The sequence below is a fragment of the Dendropsophus ebraccatus genome, chromosome 15 (assembly GCF_027789765.1).
Source record: "Dendropsophus ebraccatus isolate aDenEbr1 chromosome 15, aDenEbr1.pat, whole genome shotgun sequence".
In the NCBI taxonomy this organism is placed as follows: Eukaryota; Metazoa; Chordata; class Amphibia; order Anura; family Hylidae; genus Dendropsophus; species Dendropsophus ebraccatus.
In genome coordinates this window covers 47,297,221-47,317,459 of record NC_091468.1, presented here as the reverse complement: position 1 = coordinate 47,317,459, position 20,239 = coordinate 47,297,221, and the positions used below count along the sequence as shown (strand labels likewise).

At 43.9% G+C, this 20,239-nt stretch overlaps 1 protein-coding gene across 3 annotated transcripts in view; it reads right to left on the bottom strand.

The window, feature by feature from the left end:
* Positions 1-20,239, bottom strand: part of SHLD1 (shieldin complex subunit 1) — a 107,930-nt gene that overhangs the window by 51,300 nt on the left and 36,391 nt on the right. Inside the window, exons 1-2 of one of the 3 annotated variants that reach the window (XM_069955114.1) lie at positions 16,642-16,662; positions 1,398-1,614 (exon numbers count right to left, since the gene is read on the bottom strand). In XM_069955114.1, the coding sequence (XP_069811215.1) occupies positions 1,398-1,578 (181 nt within the window). In that variant the 5' untranslated portion in view covers positions 1,579-1,614; positions 16,642-16,662. Of the gene's footprint in view, positions 1-1,397; positions 1,615-13,390; positions 13,463-16,641; positions 16,663-20,239 lie in introns of those variants that run through there. The other 2 variants (XM_069955112.1, XM_069955113.1) reach the window with 2 other exon arrangements.

Here is a 20,239-nt window from a genome sequence, read left to right as displayed (position 1 = left end):
TGTCTGCTGTGACATTGGGAGCTATGACTGACCCTTGCCCCCTAGGTCATTGGCGAATTGCACAGCTCCGACATTATCTGACTTTGTCACCCTCACCCACTTCCTTTGCAGGTACACACACCTCTTTTGAATTGGGAGACTGACCTGGGACTCACATTGTCTTACACTCAGCGACAACGAATCTTCTATCTGACACATGGGGTATACATAATTTCCAAGTTCCAAGAAGCAGGGTACAAGTTGTTGACTCGGTGGTAAGGAGTACCTTCCAAGCTACACAATATTATACCTAGGTTGACCCAGTCTGACCCTATATATAGGTTGACCCAGTCTGCTGGAGATGTGGCACTGAGGATGGGACGTTTTTACATGTGTTTTGGTATTGCAGGATTTCTGTTCCGAGGTGAAGAGGGTGACCAAGTTAGTTACTGGTACTATACAGCTAAGCCCGGCCCTATTCCTTCTTCATCACTGCAAGATTCCCCAAGAAATACACAGGCGATCCCTTCTGAGTTTTCTGGTAATGGCTGCCAGGGCGAGCATTCCATTATGCTGGAAGCAAAGATCACCCCCCACCATTGTCGTTGTGGGTGGCAAAAACAAATGATTTAATGCACATGGAAGACCTAACCTCTGAGCTGCACTCTAGAAACAAGCTATTTCATTCCACTTGGTTACCGTGGATGCAGTTTCAGGAATCTTCCGAGTATAGAAACCTACTGAGATCTCTAGATTAGTTTCTCTGGTAGACTAGTTATCGGATTCACCCATCTGGTCGATGGCTACACTGATGCACTTCGTGGGGGCGTCTGAGGGCACACACTACCTCCGTATCCCTCCCCCCCCCCCCCCTCTTCTCCTTCCCTTTTTGTGTTTTGTCTAGCTCTCTTCTCTTCTCTGCTTTACTTTTTCTCTTACTCTAACTATCATTGAAGAGGTGAAAAGGTTTAAATCGTGTCGATGGACCCACCCTAATGCTCCTTATCAGCTATGTACTGTTACTGTATTTGAAAACTGTTTTGTATTGCTTCATGCCGTTTATACATGAAATCCTTTATAACCTTTTTGGGGCTCTGGGGGGGGCCCTCTGCTGTTCATCATTTAATGTTTTGGTGGCAATAAATAAAGATTTAAAAGAAAAAAAAAAATCCGGGGGCTTGATACAGAGACCGACCCGGGGGGGGGGGATGTTACAGAGGTCGGATCTCCTACTTGACCCCCAATCCAGCAGATAGGGGAAACTTAGAATTTTCTACTTTTTTGACTCTGCCAATTTTAGCATTGCTTGCTATCATAATTATAATTCTGCTTTACATACTTCAATTACTAACATATATAATAGTATTAGTGATATATACCTAAATAAAAAAATATATAGAAACAAGTGATTAGCTGACCTGCATTTTTCAGTGAGGTCAGGGGGGAAGCAGAGGTTAAAGTGGAGCAGAACTCTTCTTCCCATGATGCAGAAGGCGGCTCTTGTAGGAAGACACTCTGTGATAGATGATATGTGCAGGGTAGATCCACAACACTGCTGCCGTCAGATGTCTGGCTGGGTGCTGGGTCTGTGGGATCCATTCCTCTGTCTGTCTTACTGGTGCAGCTAAAGGTTTCCTAGAAAACAAAGGCATACAAGGTGCAGTTAGAGGGGGCGTCCACTTGTGTTTAGCATCCGGTCTAGGCAGATTTTATACAAAATTACTCATTATTTACAAATTACCCACAATTTGACTTCTAGTTTAATCATTCTGTGAGTTTTTTCCTGTTCTAGTGAATGAAATGGTGGTAAATGGATGGGAAACATGTTGGCATTGATTTTCTATCTGTCTATATAGAAAAAAAAAAAACACACACACACACACACACAACAGATTAGGTTACATTCTCATTACTTTTTTGCTTTCTGCTTTTTTCATCTTTTTTTTTTACAGTAAGCATTTTAATAATTTTTCCCTTTTTTAGGCTAGGTTCACACTGCGTTTTCAGCATCCGTTTAGCGGATCCATTTTTTTTAACGTCCAGAAAAATAGGGTCAGCAACGTTTTTTGGTCCGTCAAAAAAAACGGATCCGTTTTTTTTTATAATGGAAGTCAATGGAAAAACGGATGCACACAAATGAATCCGTTTTTTGCAATCCGTTTTTCATGCGTTTTTTGCAAAAAACGGATGCGGTAAACGGATGCTGAAAACGCAGTGTGAACCTAGCTATAGGTTTAAAATAGTTTTTGTAATGTATATATACATATGCAAAGAAAAATAAGATTTACATTATAGAAAAAAAAAGACTGTAACTATATATATATATATATATATATATATATATATATATACACATAGACACATCCATACTTTACACAGACCCCCTCTGTAGTTGACCCACGTACCCTCTAATCACAGCACCCACCCCCCATTCACTGTCCCCTTCTGCGCATCTTTCAATCACTCCTGCCTCCCCTGCAGCATGTGTTGAGCAGGAGGGGGCGGGGCATAACAAGTCTGGCCCCGATTGGCTGATGCTCAGCCACCTAGTGTCAGGGATCTGGTCAGCTGACCTATAAGCTGGGCTTATTTTTGGAGTAGGGCTTATATTTCAGGCCTGTAAAATGACGATAGGTCTTATTTTCATTGAAACACAGTATGTGAAAGGAGCTGTGATGCACTCAATGTTTAGGGTAAAGCTAGTGCTGCGCCCCTTCATTCTCATGAGTTATAGAGGTAGAAAGCGATGGCATTTCATAGTGATGGGAAAGTTCCTTTAATTGTAAATGTAATGGAGTTTATACCCATCACATAAAATTTATTTTATGCCTAAAACATTACCTGACATTTACAAGTATACAAATGCGTAACAAATGGTTTTGTTAAATGGCAACCATCTATTCCCGATAACTGTCTACCACCCACATGCGTCCCAAGGGGCCTATTTGCGTAACATCCTGAAAAGACGACTTGCTGGGTTTCCCTGTGGGCTACAAAAGCACAAAAAAGTGTAAAAAAAAAAAAGTACAGTACATCCAAAAAGTGAGAACTACAAGATTTCATTTTCACAACTGAACTTAGCATAGGAATATAATGTCATTATTTCCGTGCCAATCCAGATAAGCAAGAAGCCATATGCAGTTTGCACAACCCTGTATGTAGTCAATGGACCCACAGATTTGTATGGATAGGAATTATGGCTCGATACATACAGTGACATTAGTGAAGGCCTAAAAAAGCCTCTATTACACGTCGATGTGGAGAGCAGGTCAGTGCTCACTTGCTCCTCGTTCCCCCGTCCACTGCCGGCAGTACTATTACACGCGGCGACAGCGAGCTAGGAGGAGGGGGGGGCGTAGGGAGCTGCTAGGGGCTGCCTAGGCGATCGTCCAGGCAGCCCATAGGAGACAACAGCGGTCTGCTGCCGCTGCTCCTGTTGCACGGGGCGACGGCGGAAGACGGTTGCCAGGCTCATTATTGGCGTTTCAGTCTCTTGAAAGGCCACGGTCACCGACATCATGGCCACATACTGCCTCTCTGGTCCCTGGCCGCTTCCTGGTCTGAGCAGGGACACGTCACGACCCAGGGCCATATCAGCCCAGGAAGCGACCAGGGACCGGAGCGGCAGTATGTGGCCACCATCACTGGAGCAGGGGAGGTAAAACATGTTATTTCTTTTATCCTCCCCCTCCCCAGCACTTGTTAAAAAAGGATTAAAAAAATGTGCCCGGACTTATCCTTTTATGTTCCTTAAATTTAAAAAATGCCAGAAAAACTGGCTGTGTGTGCACACTATGGAATTTAAGCAGAGACTTCAAGCAGATTCTGCCGGGCGGCCTCCACTTGCAGTTCCGCCCGTTCCATAGACTTAATGACATTTGCCCGCAAATTCCGCCACCCGCCCAAAGAATTGACATGTCAGTTCTTTGGGAAGATGGCGGAATTCACTGGCAAATATCATTGAGTCCATGGAACGGGCGGAACTTCAAGCGGAGGCAGCCCAGCAGAATCTGCTTGAAATGTCCGTACAAATTCCGTAGTGTGCACATACCCTTAAAATATCTAGTATTTTGACACATAAGGGGAGATTTATCAAACTGGTGTGAAGTACAACCGGCTCAGTTGCCCCTAGCAACCAATCAGATTCCACCTTTCATTTTTTACAGATTCTTTGAAAAATGAGAGGTGGAATCTGATTGGTTGCTAGGGGCAACTGAGACAATTCTACTTTATACCATGTTTGATGAATTTCCCCCACAGTGTTTTTCTCTAAAGCGAAAACCATCTCGAGCCATCCACGAATGATAAGTCGCTGAGAAGTGATGTGTCTAATGTATGGCCAGCCTAGGAAGCACTAGTGTCCAGGCTGCAACACAACAGCCGAGAAAGCATCTTTATTATCCTAAAAATGAAGGAGTTTTTTTTTTATTGCCATTTGTGCAGAGAGGGCAGAAAAATTGTAATTTATAGAATATGTATTCAGCAATTTAAGAACTAGATTTTAACTTTTATTAAAGGAGGAAAAAGTGTCACCCCAGTTTAATTACCTTGAAATAAACAGAGTCCTAATAGCTGTAATAAAACTAAGTGGAATTACATAACTAGAAAGCTTTGTGCCGTCCATAGAGCTGAGGTTAGGAAAGAGCGGCTGCTTTGTAGTCAATGATTAAATAGATCTGGATTCTGCCTGGACTGCAGTCTACGGAAATCAGCAAAAATCTACAAGGAGTAATTATCCCTTCTACATCCTGCTTTTTATATAAGAAAAGGAGAAAAAAAGAAAGAAAAAAGTTACCTAGTTACCGTAACCTGCACATGTATACATCAGCAGAGTAACAGCTAGACTTATGGTGCGTTTACACAGAGAGATTTATCTGACAGATCTTTGAAGCCAAAGCCAGGAACAGACTATAAACATAAAGGAAAGACTGGGATTTATCCTCTTTTCAGATCCATTCCTGGCTTTGGCTTTAAAAATCTGTCAGATAAATCTCTCTTTGTAAACGCACTATTAGGGTCGTTTTACACGGGACGATTATTGTTCGAAAAATCGTTGGATCGTTCGGATTTGAAGGATAATCGTTTAGTGTAATAGCAGACAACGATTAAACGACCAACAAGAAATCGTTAGTCGTTTGATAGAATTTGGACCTATTTTGAGCATTCGCAAATTGTTTGCATGGAATAAGACGTTGTTCAAAGTAGCGACAAAGGCGATAGCGACGACAAGAACAATCATAAGTTATGATCATCGTTCTGTGTAATTGGGTGAATGATTTCAGGTCATTCGCCATAGCGGTAGTTTGAGATCATTAAAAAAAAATCACTTTGTGTAATAGTACCCTTACTTTTAAGGGGTTATCCCGCGCAACAAAAACATGGCCACTTTTCCCCCTCTCGTCTCCAGTTCAGGTGTGGTTTGCAATTAAGCTCCATTTACTTCAATAAAACCGAGTTTGGAGACAGGAGAGGGGAAAAAGTGGCCATGTTTTTGTAGCGCTGGATAACCCATCGAAAAATAGTTAGCAGTACTCCAGAGGGGAAAGAAATGTAAGTCATCTGGTGTCAGATACTTATACAGAATTGTAAATGACTTCTATTATAAAATCTCAAGCTCAAGGATATGTCAAAAGTTTTGATCAGTAGGGGTAAGACCCCCACCGATCAGGAGAACAAGCAGAGAGCTGCCTCATAGGCTAATAATGGAGCTGCCCTCCTTGACACATCAAAAGTTTAATTTACAGCAAATGTACCACTTGTACATTGCTTTTTTTGTTTTTTACACGAATAGACTGGCCAGACTGGCGCTGAGCAGCAGCCTTTTTTTAACTGCTACCCGATTCCCACACACAGCGCTGGTCTTTTACCAAGCCCCGGCCCAGCAGGAAGCACTGGAGGCCCCAAGTGTGACGAAAGCCCCTTCCTCTGAGACATGGCTCCATTAGAATCAATGCAGCCGTGTCACAGAGGGGAGAGGGGATCGTCACACTGGGGGCTGGCGGGCGCGCCTCCAGTGCTTCAGCCTCGGCCAGTGCTCAATAATACAGTCATGGCCAAAAGTTTTGAGAAAGATACAAATATAAATTTTTACAAAGTCTACTGCTTCAGATTTTAAAATGGCAATTTGCATATACTCCAGAATGTTATAAAGAGTGATCAGCTTAACAGCAATTACTTACAAAGTCAATATTTGCCTAGAAAATCAACTTTATCCCCCAAAACACATTTCAACAGGGCTGGAGTTTAATCTGTCATGATTAGGTAAGAATGACACCACTGGACACTTTAAAAGGAGGCTGGTGCTTGGCATCATTGTTTCTCTTCTGTTAACCATGGTTATCTCTAAAGAAACACGTGCAGTCATCATTGCACAAAAATGGCCTAACAGGGAAGAGTATCGCAGCTAGAAAGATTGCACCCCAGTCAACAATCTATTGCATCATCAAGAACTTCAAGGAGAGAGGTTCCATGGTTGCCAAAAAGGCTCCAGGGTGCCCAAGAAACACCAGCAAGCACCAGGACCATCTCTTAAAAGTGTTTCAGCTGAGGGATCGGGCTACCAGCAGTGCAGAGCTTGATCAGGAATGGCAGCAGGCAGGTGTGAGGGCATCTGCACGCACTGTGAGGCAAAGACTCTTGGAGCAAGGCCTGGTCTCAAGGAGGGCAGCAAAGAAGCCACTTCTCTCCAGAAAAAACATCAGGGACAGACTGATATTCTGCAAAAGGTACAGGGAGTGGACTGCTGAGGACTGAGGGAAAGTCATTTTCTTGTGGCGGGCCGGGTGGCAGCGGCGACCGCTGTGACCCTGGTAGTTACGCCACTGTTGAGAAGGGGTTAACATACATATGTTCTGATAATACATCTGGAAAAGATTTGGCTTGCTCTCCTAAACAGGTGTCAAAATCACATGACCAAGGCAGAGTGGCATTTTGGCATCCTTTACTGGACCCCAGTGCACATGACCCACTAAAAACATTGCTGGCATAGAGATCCAGTGAGGTCTTCTCTGAATATCCACCCTATATTAGGAATGTGCTAACTGAAATGATGCAGATCAAATTTAAAGAGATTATCCAGGATTAGAAAAAATTAGCTTTCCTCCAAAACAGCACCCCACTTGTCCTCAGGTTATGTGTGGTATTACAACTCCATTCACTCCAACAGAACTGAGGTGCCATCCTGCATATAAACTGAAGCACAGGGGGGGGGGGGAAAGGACAAATTTGGTCAGCTCTCCTAGAACACCGTTCACACTAGGCGGGAGCACGTTGCTATGGCTGAAATTGCAAACACACAAAAACACAGAAAAATGCAACAGCAAGATACAGACCCACCATAGACATGAAAATAGTTAAAAGCAGCCCCCCCAACTGCTAAAAAAAAACTCCCACAAAATGAGTCTCTTGGTTACTATTTGCAAACAGTGTATTTTTGCAAGATCCGTCTAATACCTGCAAAAATAATTGCACCACCTGGGTGAGACAGGTGGAGTGCACGACCAAACAGATGCAGCCACTCCCCCAACTGGAACACAGAAAAAAAGGACACTATTGGTCAGCTCTCCTAGAACACCGTTCACACTAGTCAGGAGCACGTTGCTATGGCTGAAATTGCAATATAAACTGAAGACAAGAGTTGTGCTGTTTCTGGAAGAAAGATGCCATGTTTTTATAACCCTGAATTACCCCTTTAAAAATGGCATGCCTGGGAACTTATGGACTCATCGACGCTTACACATATAATTAAAGCCTACTAATGTTTTATTCTCGAGCTAAAGTTAAGGGGTTGTCCAGCGAAAAATCTTTTTCTTTCAAATCAACTGGTTTCAGAAATTTATATAGATTTGTAATTTACTTCTATTTAAAAATGTCAAGTCTCCCTATACTTATCAGCTGCTGTATGTCCTCCGGAATATGTTTTATTTTCAGTCTGACACAGTACTCTCTGCTGCCACCTCTGTCCAAAACAGGAACTGTCCAGAGCAGGAGAGGTTTTCTATGGGAATTAGCTACTGCTCTGGACAGTTCCTGTTCTGGACAGAGGTGGCAGCAGAGAGCACTGTGTCAGACTGAAAACTAAACAAAATTCCCTGCAGGACATACAGCAGCTGATAAGTATGGGGAGATTTGAGATTTTAAAATAGAAGTAAATTACAAAACTATATAACTTTCTGACACCAGTTAATTTGAAAGAAAGATTTATGCTGGAGTACCCCTAAAAAAGGGGGGGGTCTACAGGCCACTGCTCCACTGTTCTTTTGCACATGGTTTGATGATATCTTTTGGTATTACCACAATACACCTGCAGAATTTCAGCAAATCTGAAATCCCCACCAAGTGTCAGCCTCTGCAGGGTGTAGCGTAAACCTTGTCCACTTCCCTGCTACTGTATATGCCGCACAATCTGCAGCAATGTGTCACCCAATACAAGTGATACTGCTGCAGCTCAGCTTTGGCTTCCTGCACTACTGACTATCACCACTAGATGGGGGAATAACCATCTGAACGCCCATACACAGACACATTAGGCATAGTTACAGCATAGGTCACCACAGTCTTATAACTAGTTAGCATATTATTCAGGCTTTTCCCCTACAATGTGGCAATATGTTTGCAACTATACATCACCTTGCTGATCACCCCAGACATTATAATATACAATACATACTCTTGTCAGTTTGTGGCAAAATAAACGGAGAGCTTATACCATACTCTATGTGGACAGATATACACATTATTAACACATTTAGGCTATTTGCACACATTGTATTCTCAGCTTGCTTAACAGCAGGGACAAAATGCTTTTTCCATTACAGTCTGCAGAGCAGGAGAGGTTTTCTATGAGGATTTGCTCCTGTTCTGGACAGTTCCTGACATGGACAGAGGTGGCAGCAGAGAGCACTGTGCAAGACTGGAAAGAATACATCACTTCCTGCAGGACATACAGAAGCTGAAAAGTACTGGAAGACTTGAGATTTTTTTAATAGAAGTAAATTACAAATCTCTGGCACTTTCTGAACCAGCTGATTTGAAGGGGAGAAAAAGTTTTGCTGAACTATGCCAGCTATTTCAATTCAACATCTCTGGAGAGAGCACTGACAGTCCTCATCCAACCTGAAAAAGCTTCACAGAATCTGTATATGGCAGAAAATACCCAATTTCAGGTTTGCAAACCTTGTGGTATGAAACCGAAGTAGACTGGAGGCTGTAATCACTGCAACAGGGACTTTAACCCCTTCAGGACCAGGCTAACTTTCGTTTTTGCATTTTCATTTTTTCCTCCTTGTGCTTAAAAGGCCATAAGCAGACCCACATGAGCCCTTATTTTTTGCGTCACTAATTGTACTTTGCAATGACAGGCTGAACTTTTGCATAAAATATGCTGCGAAACCAGAAAAAAATTATATGCGCAGTGAAATTGAAAAAAAAAAAAAAACACAATTCTTTTTCTTTGGGGGGACTGTGTTTTTACGCTGTGTGTCCTATGGAAAAACTGACATGTTTTATATGTTCCTCAAGTCGTTATGATTAAAACGATATATATAACATGTATAACTTTTTAAAAAATTCAAACCATTGTTAACAAATATATGTCCCTTAAAATCGCTCCCTTCCCAGGATTAAAACGCTTTTATCCTTTGGTCGATTACGCATGCGGCGATACCAAACATGTTTATTTTTTTATTTACTTTTATTTATAACCTGGGAAAAGGGGGGTGATTCTGACTTTTATTAGGGGAGGGGGCTTTTTATTGATAACAACACTTAATTTATTTTTTTTACACATATACTAGAAGCCCCCCTGGGGTTAGGGTTATTCCCCCCCTGGGGTTAGAGTTATTCCCCCCCTGGGGTTAGAGTTATTCCCCCCCTGGGGGACTTCTAGTATATACACTTTGATCTCTCATTGAGATCTTTGCTGTATAGTTATACAGCAAAGATCAATGAGATCGGCACTCGTTTGCTTTCGGCTGCTGCAGCCGAAAACAAACGAGTGCCGAGCCGGGGACGGCGCCATCTTGGAGAGGTCCCCGGCCGGCTTCAGTTACGGAGATCGCTCCTCCAGGACAACGTCGGCACTTTGTTGTGCTGTGTAAGGGCACTGATTTTCACTCATTTATGGCTGCCTGAGGCCAACAAATCTTTAAGTATAAAGGACCCTTTCAGCATCAGGTGACACCAGGACACAGACAACACCAGTAAAGGACAATAACTGCTCTCTGTGAATGACCTCTTCACAGGACACAGAGCATGCTGAGTAATGCTTCACATTCATCTCAAGAGTCCAGACTCTGTCTATTGCCGTCTATGTCCATGAGTCGTGTTGTAAACCATGCCACTAAATGCTGTAAAAAAAAAACTTCGGCAAGATGGAAGCCCCCATAACAATGTACAAAAAAATTAAATACAAAAATTACAGTCAGAAAATAGAGATTAGAATAAAAGAACAAGTTTCAGTATATGACACACTGCCGTCTCCTCTTTTCATGCCAATTTGTGCTGTATTAGCCGATGCCTGAGAACGACCTGATCTGTATCCTGAGCACTGCAGCCAGAAACAAAGGGGACTGGAGGATGAAATATGCCCTGCCCTCTCTACCGCATACATCCCCATCCCCCATGGACATGGCTACCCCATAAGACCTTGTTTACAAGATGCAAGTGTTTTTCTGATGGACACTATAGATGGCACAGATGGGCTGTGACCAGATGGAATTCAACAGAAAACTACATTCATATGAATTCACACATACAAAGGTAAAACAAATCCTCCAGCAATATCATATGGAGCAGTAATATGCATGTGTGTGTTAACCTCTTAAGGACGGGGCCAATTTTCGTTTGAGTTTTCGTTTTTTCCTCCTTGTGCTTAAAAGGCCATAGCACTTGCATTTTCCACCTAGAAACCCACATGAGCCCTTATTTTTTGCATCACTAATTGTACTTTGCAATGACAGGGTGATCTTTTGCATAAAGTACACTGGAAAACCAGAAAAAAATTTAATGTGTGGTGAAATTGAACAAAAAAAACAATTTTTTTTAAATTTGGGGGGTATTTGTTTTTACACCATTCGCCCTGGGGTAAAACTGAATTGTTATGCATGTTCCTCAAGTTGTTACGATTACAACGATATATAACATGTATAACTTATATTGTAAAAAATTCAAACCATTGTTAACAAATATACGTTCCTTAAAATCGCTCCATTCCCATGCTTATAGCACTTTTATCCTTTGGTCTATGGGGCTGTGTGAGGTGTCATTTTTTGCGCCATGATGTGATCTTTCTATCGGTACCTTGATTGCGCATATGCGACTTTTTGATCACTTTTTATTAAATTTTTTCTGGATTTGATGCGACCAAAATTGCGCATTTTTGGTCGCATCAAATCCAGAAAAAATTTAATAAAAAGTGATCAAAAAGTCGCATCGTCGGGGCGATCTCCGCCACTAGACACCAGGGAAGAGCTGCAGAAGGTAATCGGATGCAGCTGTCAACTTTGACAGCTGCATCCAATTACCTTATTAGCGGGCACGGCGATCGGACCGTGCCCGCTAATAGCTGCGGTCCCGAGCTACACACGGCACCCGGGATCGCAGCGGTTCAGAGTGGGGTCGCTGCGCTCTGAACACCTCTTACGGACGCATGACGTACGGGTACGTCATGCGTCCTTAAGAGGTTAAAGGGGTACTCCATGAAGATCATTTTCTTCCAAATAAACTGGTCTCAGAAAGTTATATAGATTTGTAATTTACTTCTATTTACAAATCTACAATCTTCTAGTACTTATTAGCTGCTGTGTGTCCTGCAGGAAGTGGAGTTTTCTTTTCTATCTTGCACAGTGCTCTCTGCTGCCACCTCTGTCCATGTCAGGAACGGTCCAGAGCAGGAGAGGTTTTCTATGGGGGATTTGCTACTTCTCCGGACACTTCCTGTCATGGACAGAGGTGGCAGCAGAGAGCACTGTGTCAGACTGGAAAGAAAACACCATTTCATGCAGGACAAACAGCAGCTGATAAGTACTGGAGGACTGGAGATTTTTTAATAAAACTAAATTACAAATCTATATAACTTTCTGAAACCAGTAGATTTTAAAGAAAAAGTTTTTCAACGGAGTACCCCTTTAACCTCTTAAGGACGCATGACGTACCGGTACGTCATGCGTCCGCAAGAGGTGTTCAGAGTGGCGACCCCGCTCTGAACCGCCACGATCCCGGGTGCCGCGTGTAGCCCGGGGCCGCGGCTATTAGCGGGCACGATCCGATCACTGTGCCCGCTACTTAAGTAATCGGAGGCAGCTGTCAAAGTTGACAACTGCATCCGATTACCTTCTGCAGCTCTTCCCTGGTGTCTAGTGGCAGAGATCGCCCCCTCGACGTTGTCCCGGAGGAGCGATCTCCATGTCTAATACCTGCCGGGGTCTTCGCCAAAATGATCCCGGCTCGGCACTTGGTTGTTTTCGACTGCAGCAGCCAAAAGCAATCAAGCGCCGATCTCATCGATCTATGCTGTATAACTATATACAGCATATACAGATCAATGAGAGATCAGAGTGCATATACTAGAAGCCCCTCAGGGCGGCTTCTAGTATATGTGTAAAAAAAAAAAAAAAAAAAAAAAAAAAAAAAAGTGTAGTTGTTAATAAAAAGCCCCCTCCCCTAATAAAAGTTTGAATCACCCCCCTTTCCCCATGTTATAAATAAAAGTAAATAAACAAACAAACAAACAAACATGTTTGCTATTGCCGTGTGCGTAATCACCCAAACTATTAATTAATCCCATTCCTGATCTCGCACGTTAAACGGCGTCAGCGCAAAAAATCCCAAAGTGCAAAATTGCGCATTTTTGGTCGCATCAAATCCAGAAAAAATGTAATGGTTTCGCAGTGTACTTTATGCAAAAATTCAGCCTGTCATTGCAAAGTACAATTAGTGGCGCAACAAATAAGGGCTCATGCGGGTCTCTAGGTGGAAAAATGCAAGTGCTATGGCTTTTTAAGCACAAGGAGGAGAAAACGAAAACGCAAAAATGAAAATTGGCCCAGTCCTTAAGAGGTTAACACTACCCCCCCCCCCTCTCCCCCCCCCAAACTCAAAGCGGCAGAGATGTAGTCGAAATGAAAGGTGACAAAGCTCCTTGGAGTTGCATATTCCTATAATACACACAATGCACATCTAATACCAAGCTAGCAATCCATAGTCTGGCCACAGGCTGTTTTGATTGTAGTTGTAGTTCTGATTGGAGTTGTAGTTCTGCTATAGCTGCAGGGGACGTGAGGAATGCTAATACTCCAGTAAGCTGATAGCTAAAAGTACAACAATACCAGCACTCACAGGGCTTTATATACTGGTGCTAGACATGAAAGAAAACAAAAGACCAGTGAGTCCAAGCTGCACAGGCTTCACCTACCGATCATGACTGCTCCATGTGCCTGAGGAATCCAAAACACTCCAGGAAGTGTGCAGACAATAAACATTGCCCTATTCAAAGATGGCTCCTACGGTGTCCCAGCTGAGGCAAAAGACCACACTCTAAATAGCTTTGCTATTTTCTACGACCCTACAGTTGAGCGGCGGTAGCTACATGAGCTCTCACATGAGTTATTTCACACTGATAAATGTAAGAAATGTGTCAGATGTTTATAGCTGAGAGTCCAATTTGTTATTTGTTATTAAACGGAATACACATTACATACATTGAAAAAAAAATTTTTAAAAATGCAAAAATTTGTTGGGCATTATTGGTAAAAACGACATGCTAAATTATTCTATGGGTCTAGTTGTATAATTGTTGTATGATCCTATAACTTTCATTTATATTGCCATCTATGGAGCTAATTTTTTGCCCCGTGGTCTGTAGACTTTGTGATTTTTATTACATTTGGGGGGGGCGATGTGACCAAAAATCAGTCATTTAAGAGTTTGGTATTTTTTTTTTTTGCATTTTGTGCAGGATAGGAACACTTTACATTTTTTATGTGGAAAATAGGAAAAGGGGGGGGGGGGTGATTAGAATTTTTTTTTTAATATTTAAAAAATATTTTTTGCTCCTTGATGCAGTCCTATGGAGTCCTGGGCCATAGGCTTTATCCATGTTTTCCTGTCAGCTCCAACTTCTTCGCATGCGAGTTCAACACTTGGAAATATTCACTGACCCCCATAGCCTGCGAGTGACTTATGTCATTATAGGGGGCTCTTTTACCTCTGTAACACCTTTAAAGCTGTGTGTTTTCAATACATTCCAAAGATCGGAAAGGAAAGTTTCACTGTACCCCAATATGAGGCGCTGTATAGGACATGGTCATAATTTGCTCTGTATACGGCATTTTTATATACTGTGTCAAATTTGGAGGAGGAAACAGTCTACGTTTTTTCCCGGGTGCTGTTTGGACGTAGCTAGGGTTGTAGTTGAGCCAGCCTACCATTTGTTACACATCTGGGTTTCCATGCTTGTCAGACACTGGCATGGGAAAGTAATCTGCCACGGTGAACCATTATCTGCTATTGGACTGTATATTATCTTGTCTGGACTCCAATTGTAGCACATGGGGGAGTATTACATAAGAGTAAATTAACTCTCCTTGGGGCTTTCTTATAGTTTACTTTTGTGGCCAAGTAATAATATGCCATGTCTATGTGGTGGCCAGCATGCAGTTGGATAAACATTCTGACATGGTGTCTTGATCTAGTTTAAAGCCAAGCATTTAGGGTTAAGGGTGCCTTCACACCTACTGTATCGCAGCAGAAAATCCGCTGCGGATCCGCAGCGGATTTTCTGCTGCGATACGGTAGGTGTGAAGGCACCCTTAAAGTGATTGTACCATTAGTACATCCACTTTAAGTTTTGCATAGGGATAGAATGGTGCCAGTGCCATGGTCCTTTTTTGAACTGTGGCCCGGTTCCCACGTACGGCACCGTTTTTTTCCCAAGCAGCAGCCGGGGGTGAAGCCCTTGAGGTAGGCCGGCCCAAGCGCCAGTGAGAATCAATGGAGCAGCAACATAGAGGGGCAGCGGTTTCCTCCCACTGGGACAGGCAGGCCTACCTCCAGTGCTTCACCCCCGGCTGGTGCTCAGAAATAGACCTGTATGCGGACCACGATTCAAAAAAAGGACCATGGCATCGGCATTCCTGCACGGGCGCCTGTTCTATCCATGTGTACTGATGGTACATTTGCTTTAAACATCAGGGCTTATGGCTGACCTCTATTAGTTTTTATTTAACACGCCATGTGATGTTTAGTTTGACTATGCTCTTCTATTACTGTCATTGTGTCAGGTGGTGACATGACCTTGAGTTACCCCATCGCCTGCAGTTACATTCAAATATTGATCTAAGCATAATATTTACAGATAAATGTTCATGCGATCACATGATCAAAAGATTATTCTTGTCACCTGGGAAAACGGAACAAAACTTACGCTCAGGACGTTTATTGTTACAAAACCGTCGGGAACACTGGTCCTAAAATTGCCAATGTGTTTCCTACGTCATATAAACAAAGAGCGGTACATTGTGATACTGCCCCTGGGAGGAAAAATACTGCAATATACACAATGCAGTCACTATGACGTGTCATGGTAGAGTCCAAGGATGTTGTAATCACAATAATGATGCATTGTATATACAGGTCTATCTATGTCACAGGCTCTCCAGCTGCTATAAAACTACAATTCCCATCATCCCTGGGCAGCTAAAGCTTTGGCTCTCCAGGCATGATGGGAATTGTAGTTTTGCAACAGCTGGAGGGCCTGAGTTTGACACCCTGGATCTACATGAATCCACATGGATAATGGAGGGCTATGTATCCATTTTTTTTTTTTTTTTTGACAATTTTTCTGGGGAAAAAAATGTCTCAAAAGGGCCCTTTAAGGGCCAAAATAAGGAAGCTACACAGGCAAGCAGCTGAATAGAATACATTGTGCCTCTCAAGCCTCGCATCCCTCATCCTCCCCCCGTTAGGGCCATTTTACCAGCATTATGGACCCCTGGGCAGAGCTGTGTACTGGACCCCATACTACTACTACGTCACATCACCCCCCCCCCCCCCACCTTGTGATTTCTCCCATGGTCCCAGGTATCAGTAGTATAGGGATGTAAAGCGGGAATCCTGTCTGACACTGATGGGCCACAGATCAGCCAGCTGTACATTCCTCTCTGCAAATAAAACCCATTAGACGTTGCATCTGCCTCCTCCTGCTGGAGCTGTGTTTATATTGCTGCCATGATTTCTATATTACACTGACATGTGCTGTATACTCCCTGCCCTTGGAATTTACTGCCTGTAGCCAGTATACAGTAATAATTGCAAATTCATAGCGATCAATCCCCAGGTCTGTAAGTATAGTGACCATGGGCATAGAGGGAATATAGACCAGCCAACCAACCCACCATCCACAAGGACCACAAGCGAAGGGGACGGCCCAGTAGAGGACTGGCAAGCAGCACAAAAGCACTGTCCCACCAGATGCACACATGCATGCATATGCACACAGTATCACACACACATAACAAACAAGCAATGGCCCAACACACACACACAGATGGGGAATGGGCAGAGTGGGGCGCGCCCACGATCCCACTCGACTTCAGCTCTTGCCATTTGCAGCAGCCGTCATCCAAAGGTCTGTGTGAGCCCATGGATGCAAGCAGCAGTGCTTACCAGGTTGGGGGCACGGTGAGGTTGCAAGGAGGCTCAGACAAGCCAGGGGCTGTTGCGATGCCCTTGTCCCTAGGGGCCACTCCGCAATACAGATGTTGTGAGGGGTGCAGGAATCGGGGCAGCTGTAGGAGAATATTGTCACGGTGTAGGCACGAGGGTGATACAGCTGGATACCGGGCTCCTGACCATGCGGGAATACTGGGCGTGCGATTCTTCGTTGTCCTTAGTCAGGGCACCAATTATCACACCAATGCCAAGGTTCAGAAACAACGGTAGTTGTATATTTATTGTAACGGTGGTAACTAGTAGTAACAGTCTCTCCGGATGCAACCAGGAATAAGGCAATCTTGAATAAAGCAGAATAATGGGTGATGCTGCAATAGGCTGTGAGATTAGCGTGCTGAATAATGGGAGTAGAAGTGATACTGAAGCAGAGATGCTGGGTGGAATGAGACTTGAATTGAATACTTGCTGTTGATGATTTGAGAAGATGATGATGAGAGGAATGACTGAAGAATCGGCACCCAGATGAGAATCTTGACACTTGAGACAGGAACACAACCAGTGGACTGGAGCAGCAGAGCACACAGAGGCCTCTCTCCTTAGCAGGGAGAGAGAGGACTAACAGACAACCTATCCCCTTGATGGTAGGGAATAGACTGAGGTAGCACAGGACGTCACATGGTAACCCAGCCAAAAGCTCGATGACCATTGGTGTTACCATGGAAGCAGGGCACAGTCACGTGACATCCAGCCATTGCATCATCACACCATTAGGCATATACAGAGGAATATACATGACAAGTACCATCCTTGAACACTAGGAGGCGACATAATACCTTTAGACACTGATACCTGAATACACATGCATTAAAGGACAACTCCGGCGAAAAATTTTTTTGGCTTATTTAACACACATTACAAAGTTATATAACTTTGTAATGTGGTTAAATACCCGGTCTGGCCCCCTTCCCCCACTTTCCGACCCCCGACCCCCCACCCCGGAAGTTAAAGAATATATACATTACCTATTACGGTCGTCACGGTCCTCTTCTCTGGTGTCGGGTGATGTCAGAGCTGGGGGCGGTCCGGGTCTTCTTCCTCCTCGGCGTCTTCATTGAGAGTGAATGGGAGAGAAAAGGCTGCTGGTGCACATGCGCACCAGCAGCCTTTTCATTGGCTGGAGCGCATCACATGGCTTCCAGCTTGCTCAGCCCTGATTGGCTGAGCTTGCTGGAAGCCATGTGATGCGCTCCAGCCAATGAAAAGGCTGCCGGTGCGCAAGCGCGCTGGCAGCCTTTTCTCTCTCATGGACCCGGAAGAAGGAGACATCGCTGGACGGTGGACGCAGGTGACGGTGAGGCGGACGGTGGGCGAATGGAGTGGCGATCGTCACCGGAGGGATGGTGAGTATGGTGTCTGTGTCTGTGTTTTTTTTTTTGGGGTTGGGTCCCGCCGGAGTTGTCCTTTAAATGACAGGAATGGCAGACCTGAATACTGCAGGGGTGACACAATACACGCAGTTTGCAGTGGACCATAGCTTTCCAGAACAGAACTGTTTATAATGAAAGTGTGAGCATAAGAAGGGCTGTTCTGGGACACTGCACTGTTTTAAGGACCTATTACACGGGACGATAATCGTGTGAAAAATCATTAAATCGTTCTAATTTAAACGATAATCGTTCTGTGCAATTGCAGGCAACGATCAAAAAATCGTTCGGATGTCGTTGATCGTTGATTTAGATCTGAACCTGAAATTATCGTTAATCATTCGCTGTAATTCCACGTTCGTTCGCTCAAGTTCCGCATTTTTTCACTAATCTTTCAGTGTAATAACACATTGTTCATTGTTTTCCTGAGATCAGAAGGAATAAACCGTTGCAATAACGATCGCAATAACGATCGTATCTAAGGACTATTGTTCTGTGTAAGGGCCCTTTTACACGGAAAGATTATCTGACAGATTATCTGCCAAAGATTTGAAGCCAAAGCCAGGAATGGACTATAAACAGAGAGCAGGTAATAAAGGAAAGCCTGAGATTTCTCCTCTTTTCACATCCATTCCTGGTTTTGGCTTCAAATCTTTGGCAGATAATCTGTCAGATAATCTTTCTGTGTAAAAGGGCCCTTACATGGCGAACGATTTCAGGTTAACGATAAACAATCTCGTTTGCGATCATTTATCGTTAGTTGTTAATCTTTAAAAATCGCTCAGTGTAATAGGACCCTTAGGATCAGATATAGCTCTACCTGCTCATCAGACTAGAATCCTAACCAGAGCCGTCTTTCCCATTGGGCAGGGTAGGCGGCTGCCATTGGGGCCCCCTATGAGTCATGGGCCCCCTGGCAGCTGCCTACCCTGCCCAATGGAAAGACAGCTCTGGTTAGGAGTCTAGTGTGTTCAGCAGGTACAACTATATCTGATCCTCTGTAAGTACCACACCCAATGATCAGTAAGTACCCCACCCCATAACTCTTTGGTCATCATACTGGAAATGAGGCCTATCTTTTATTTTTATGGTTGTTACATGGGTGCATGGTTAGTGCATGGATGTGGCTATAGACAGAATGCCAGCTCCTTCTTCACCTTAATGGGCACTGTCATGAGGAAAAAAAAAAAACTTTAGACATGGGGTCTGAGTGTTCAGACTGTGACCAATCAGGAGAGCAGGACAGGAGAAGTCCGCATGACATGCATCCACTCCCGGCTCTGTGTCATTTTTTGACCTGGTAGGCCCCATAGACTTACATTATGTGGCTGTACAGGTCGCATAACACAGAGTCCGGAGAGAATGCACTGCGTGCAAACTTCTCCTGCCTCGTTCTCCGGTATGGGTCTGAACACTCAGACCCTGACTGATCAAAACTTTTCACGTTTATCTGACATAACAATTTTTTTTCATAACAGGTACTTTTTAACCACAACATTTTTACCAGGGCATGCATTATATTACCTTACATCACAGATGTCAAACTAACGGATTTCCAGCTTTTGCGAAACTACAATTCCTATTATGCCTGATGAAACAGCTGCAGGACCATGCATTTGACACCACTTTACATTAATTTTGGGGACATATACTATGCAACCAAATTTTAAAAATCCATAAAACCACTTTATATTCTATGTCCCATCTTGTGCATGTTATACTATATAACAGCATATATATGTTTAATAAGTAATCCACCAATGACGTCATCTAACTGCTGACTATTATCTGTCTACAGTATAGTTCTGTCACGGCCGCGGCGGCGTCCCGCGTTCCGGGCCGCCGCCGCGACCGCTTCCTGCCCCATGCAGCAGCCGGTGTCCATAGTCGGGGACCCGGCGCTGCTATCACCTCGGCCCCGGGGGGCGCCTCACCTCTCCACGCTCCTGTCTCCCGCTGTGCCGGCCGGCGCGCGCGTCCCCGCCTCCTAGGGCGCGCGCGCGCCGGCTGTCTCAGATTTAAAGGGGCAGTGCGCTCCTAATTGGTAGTTGCACCTAATCACTCCCCTATAAATCCCAGCATGCCCTGTCCCCTGGGTTGGAGCCTCTACATGCTTCCCATAGCGTTTGGCCCAGCTCCCTGTTGTTCCTGTGTCCTGTCCGTTACCT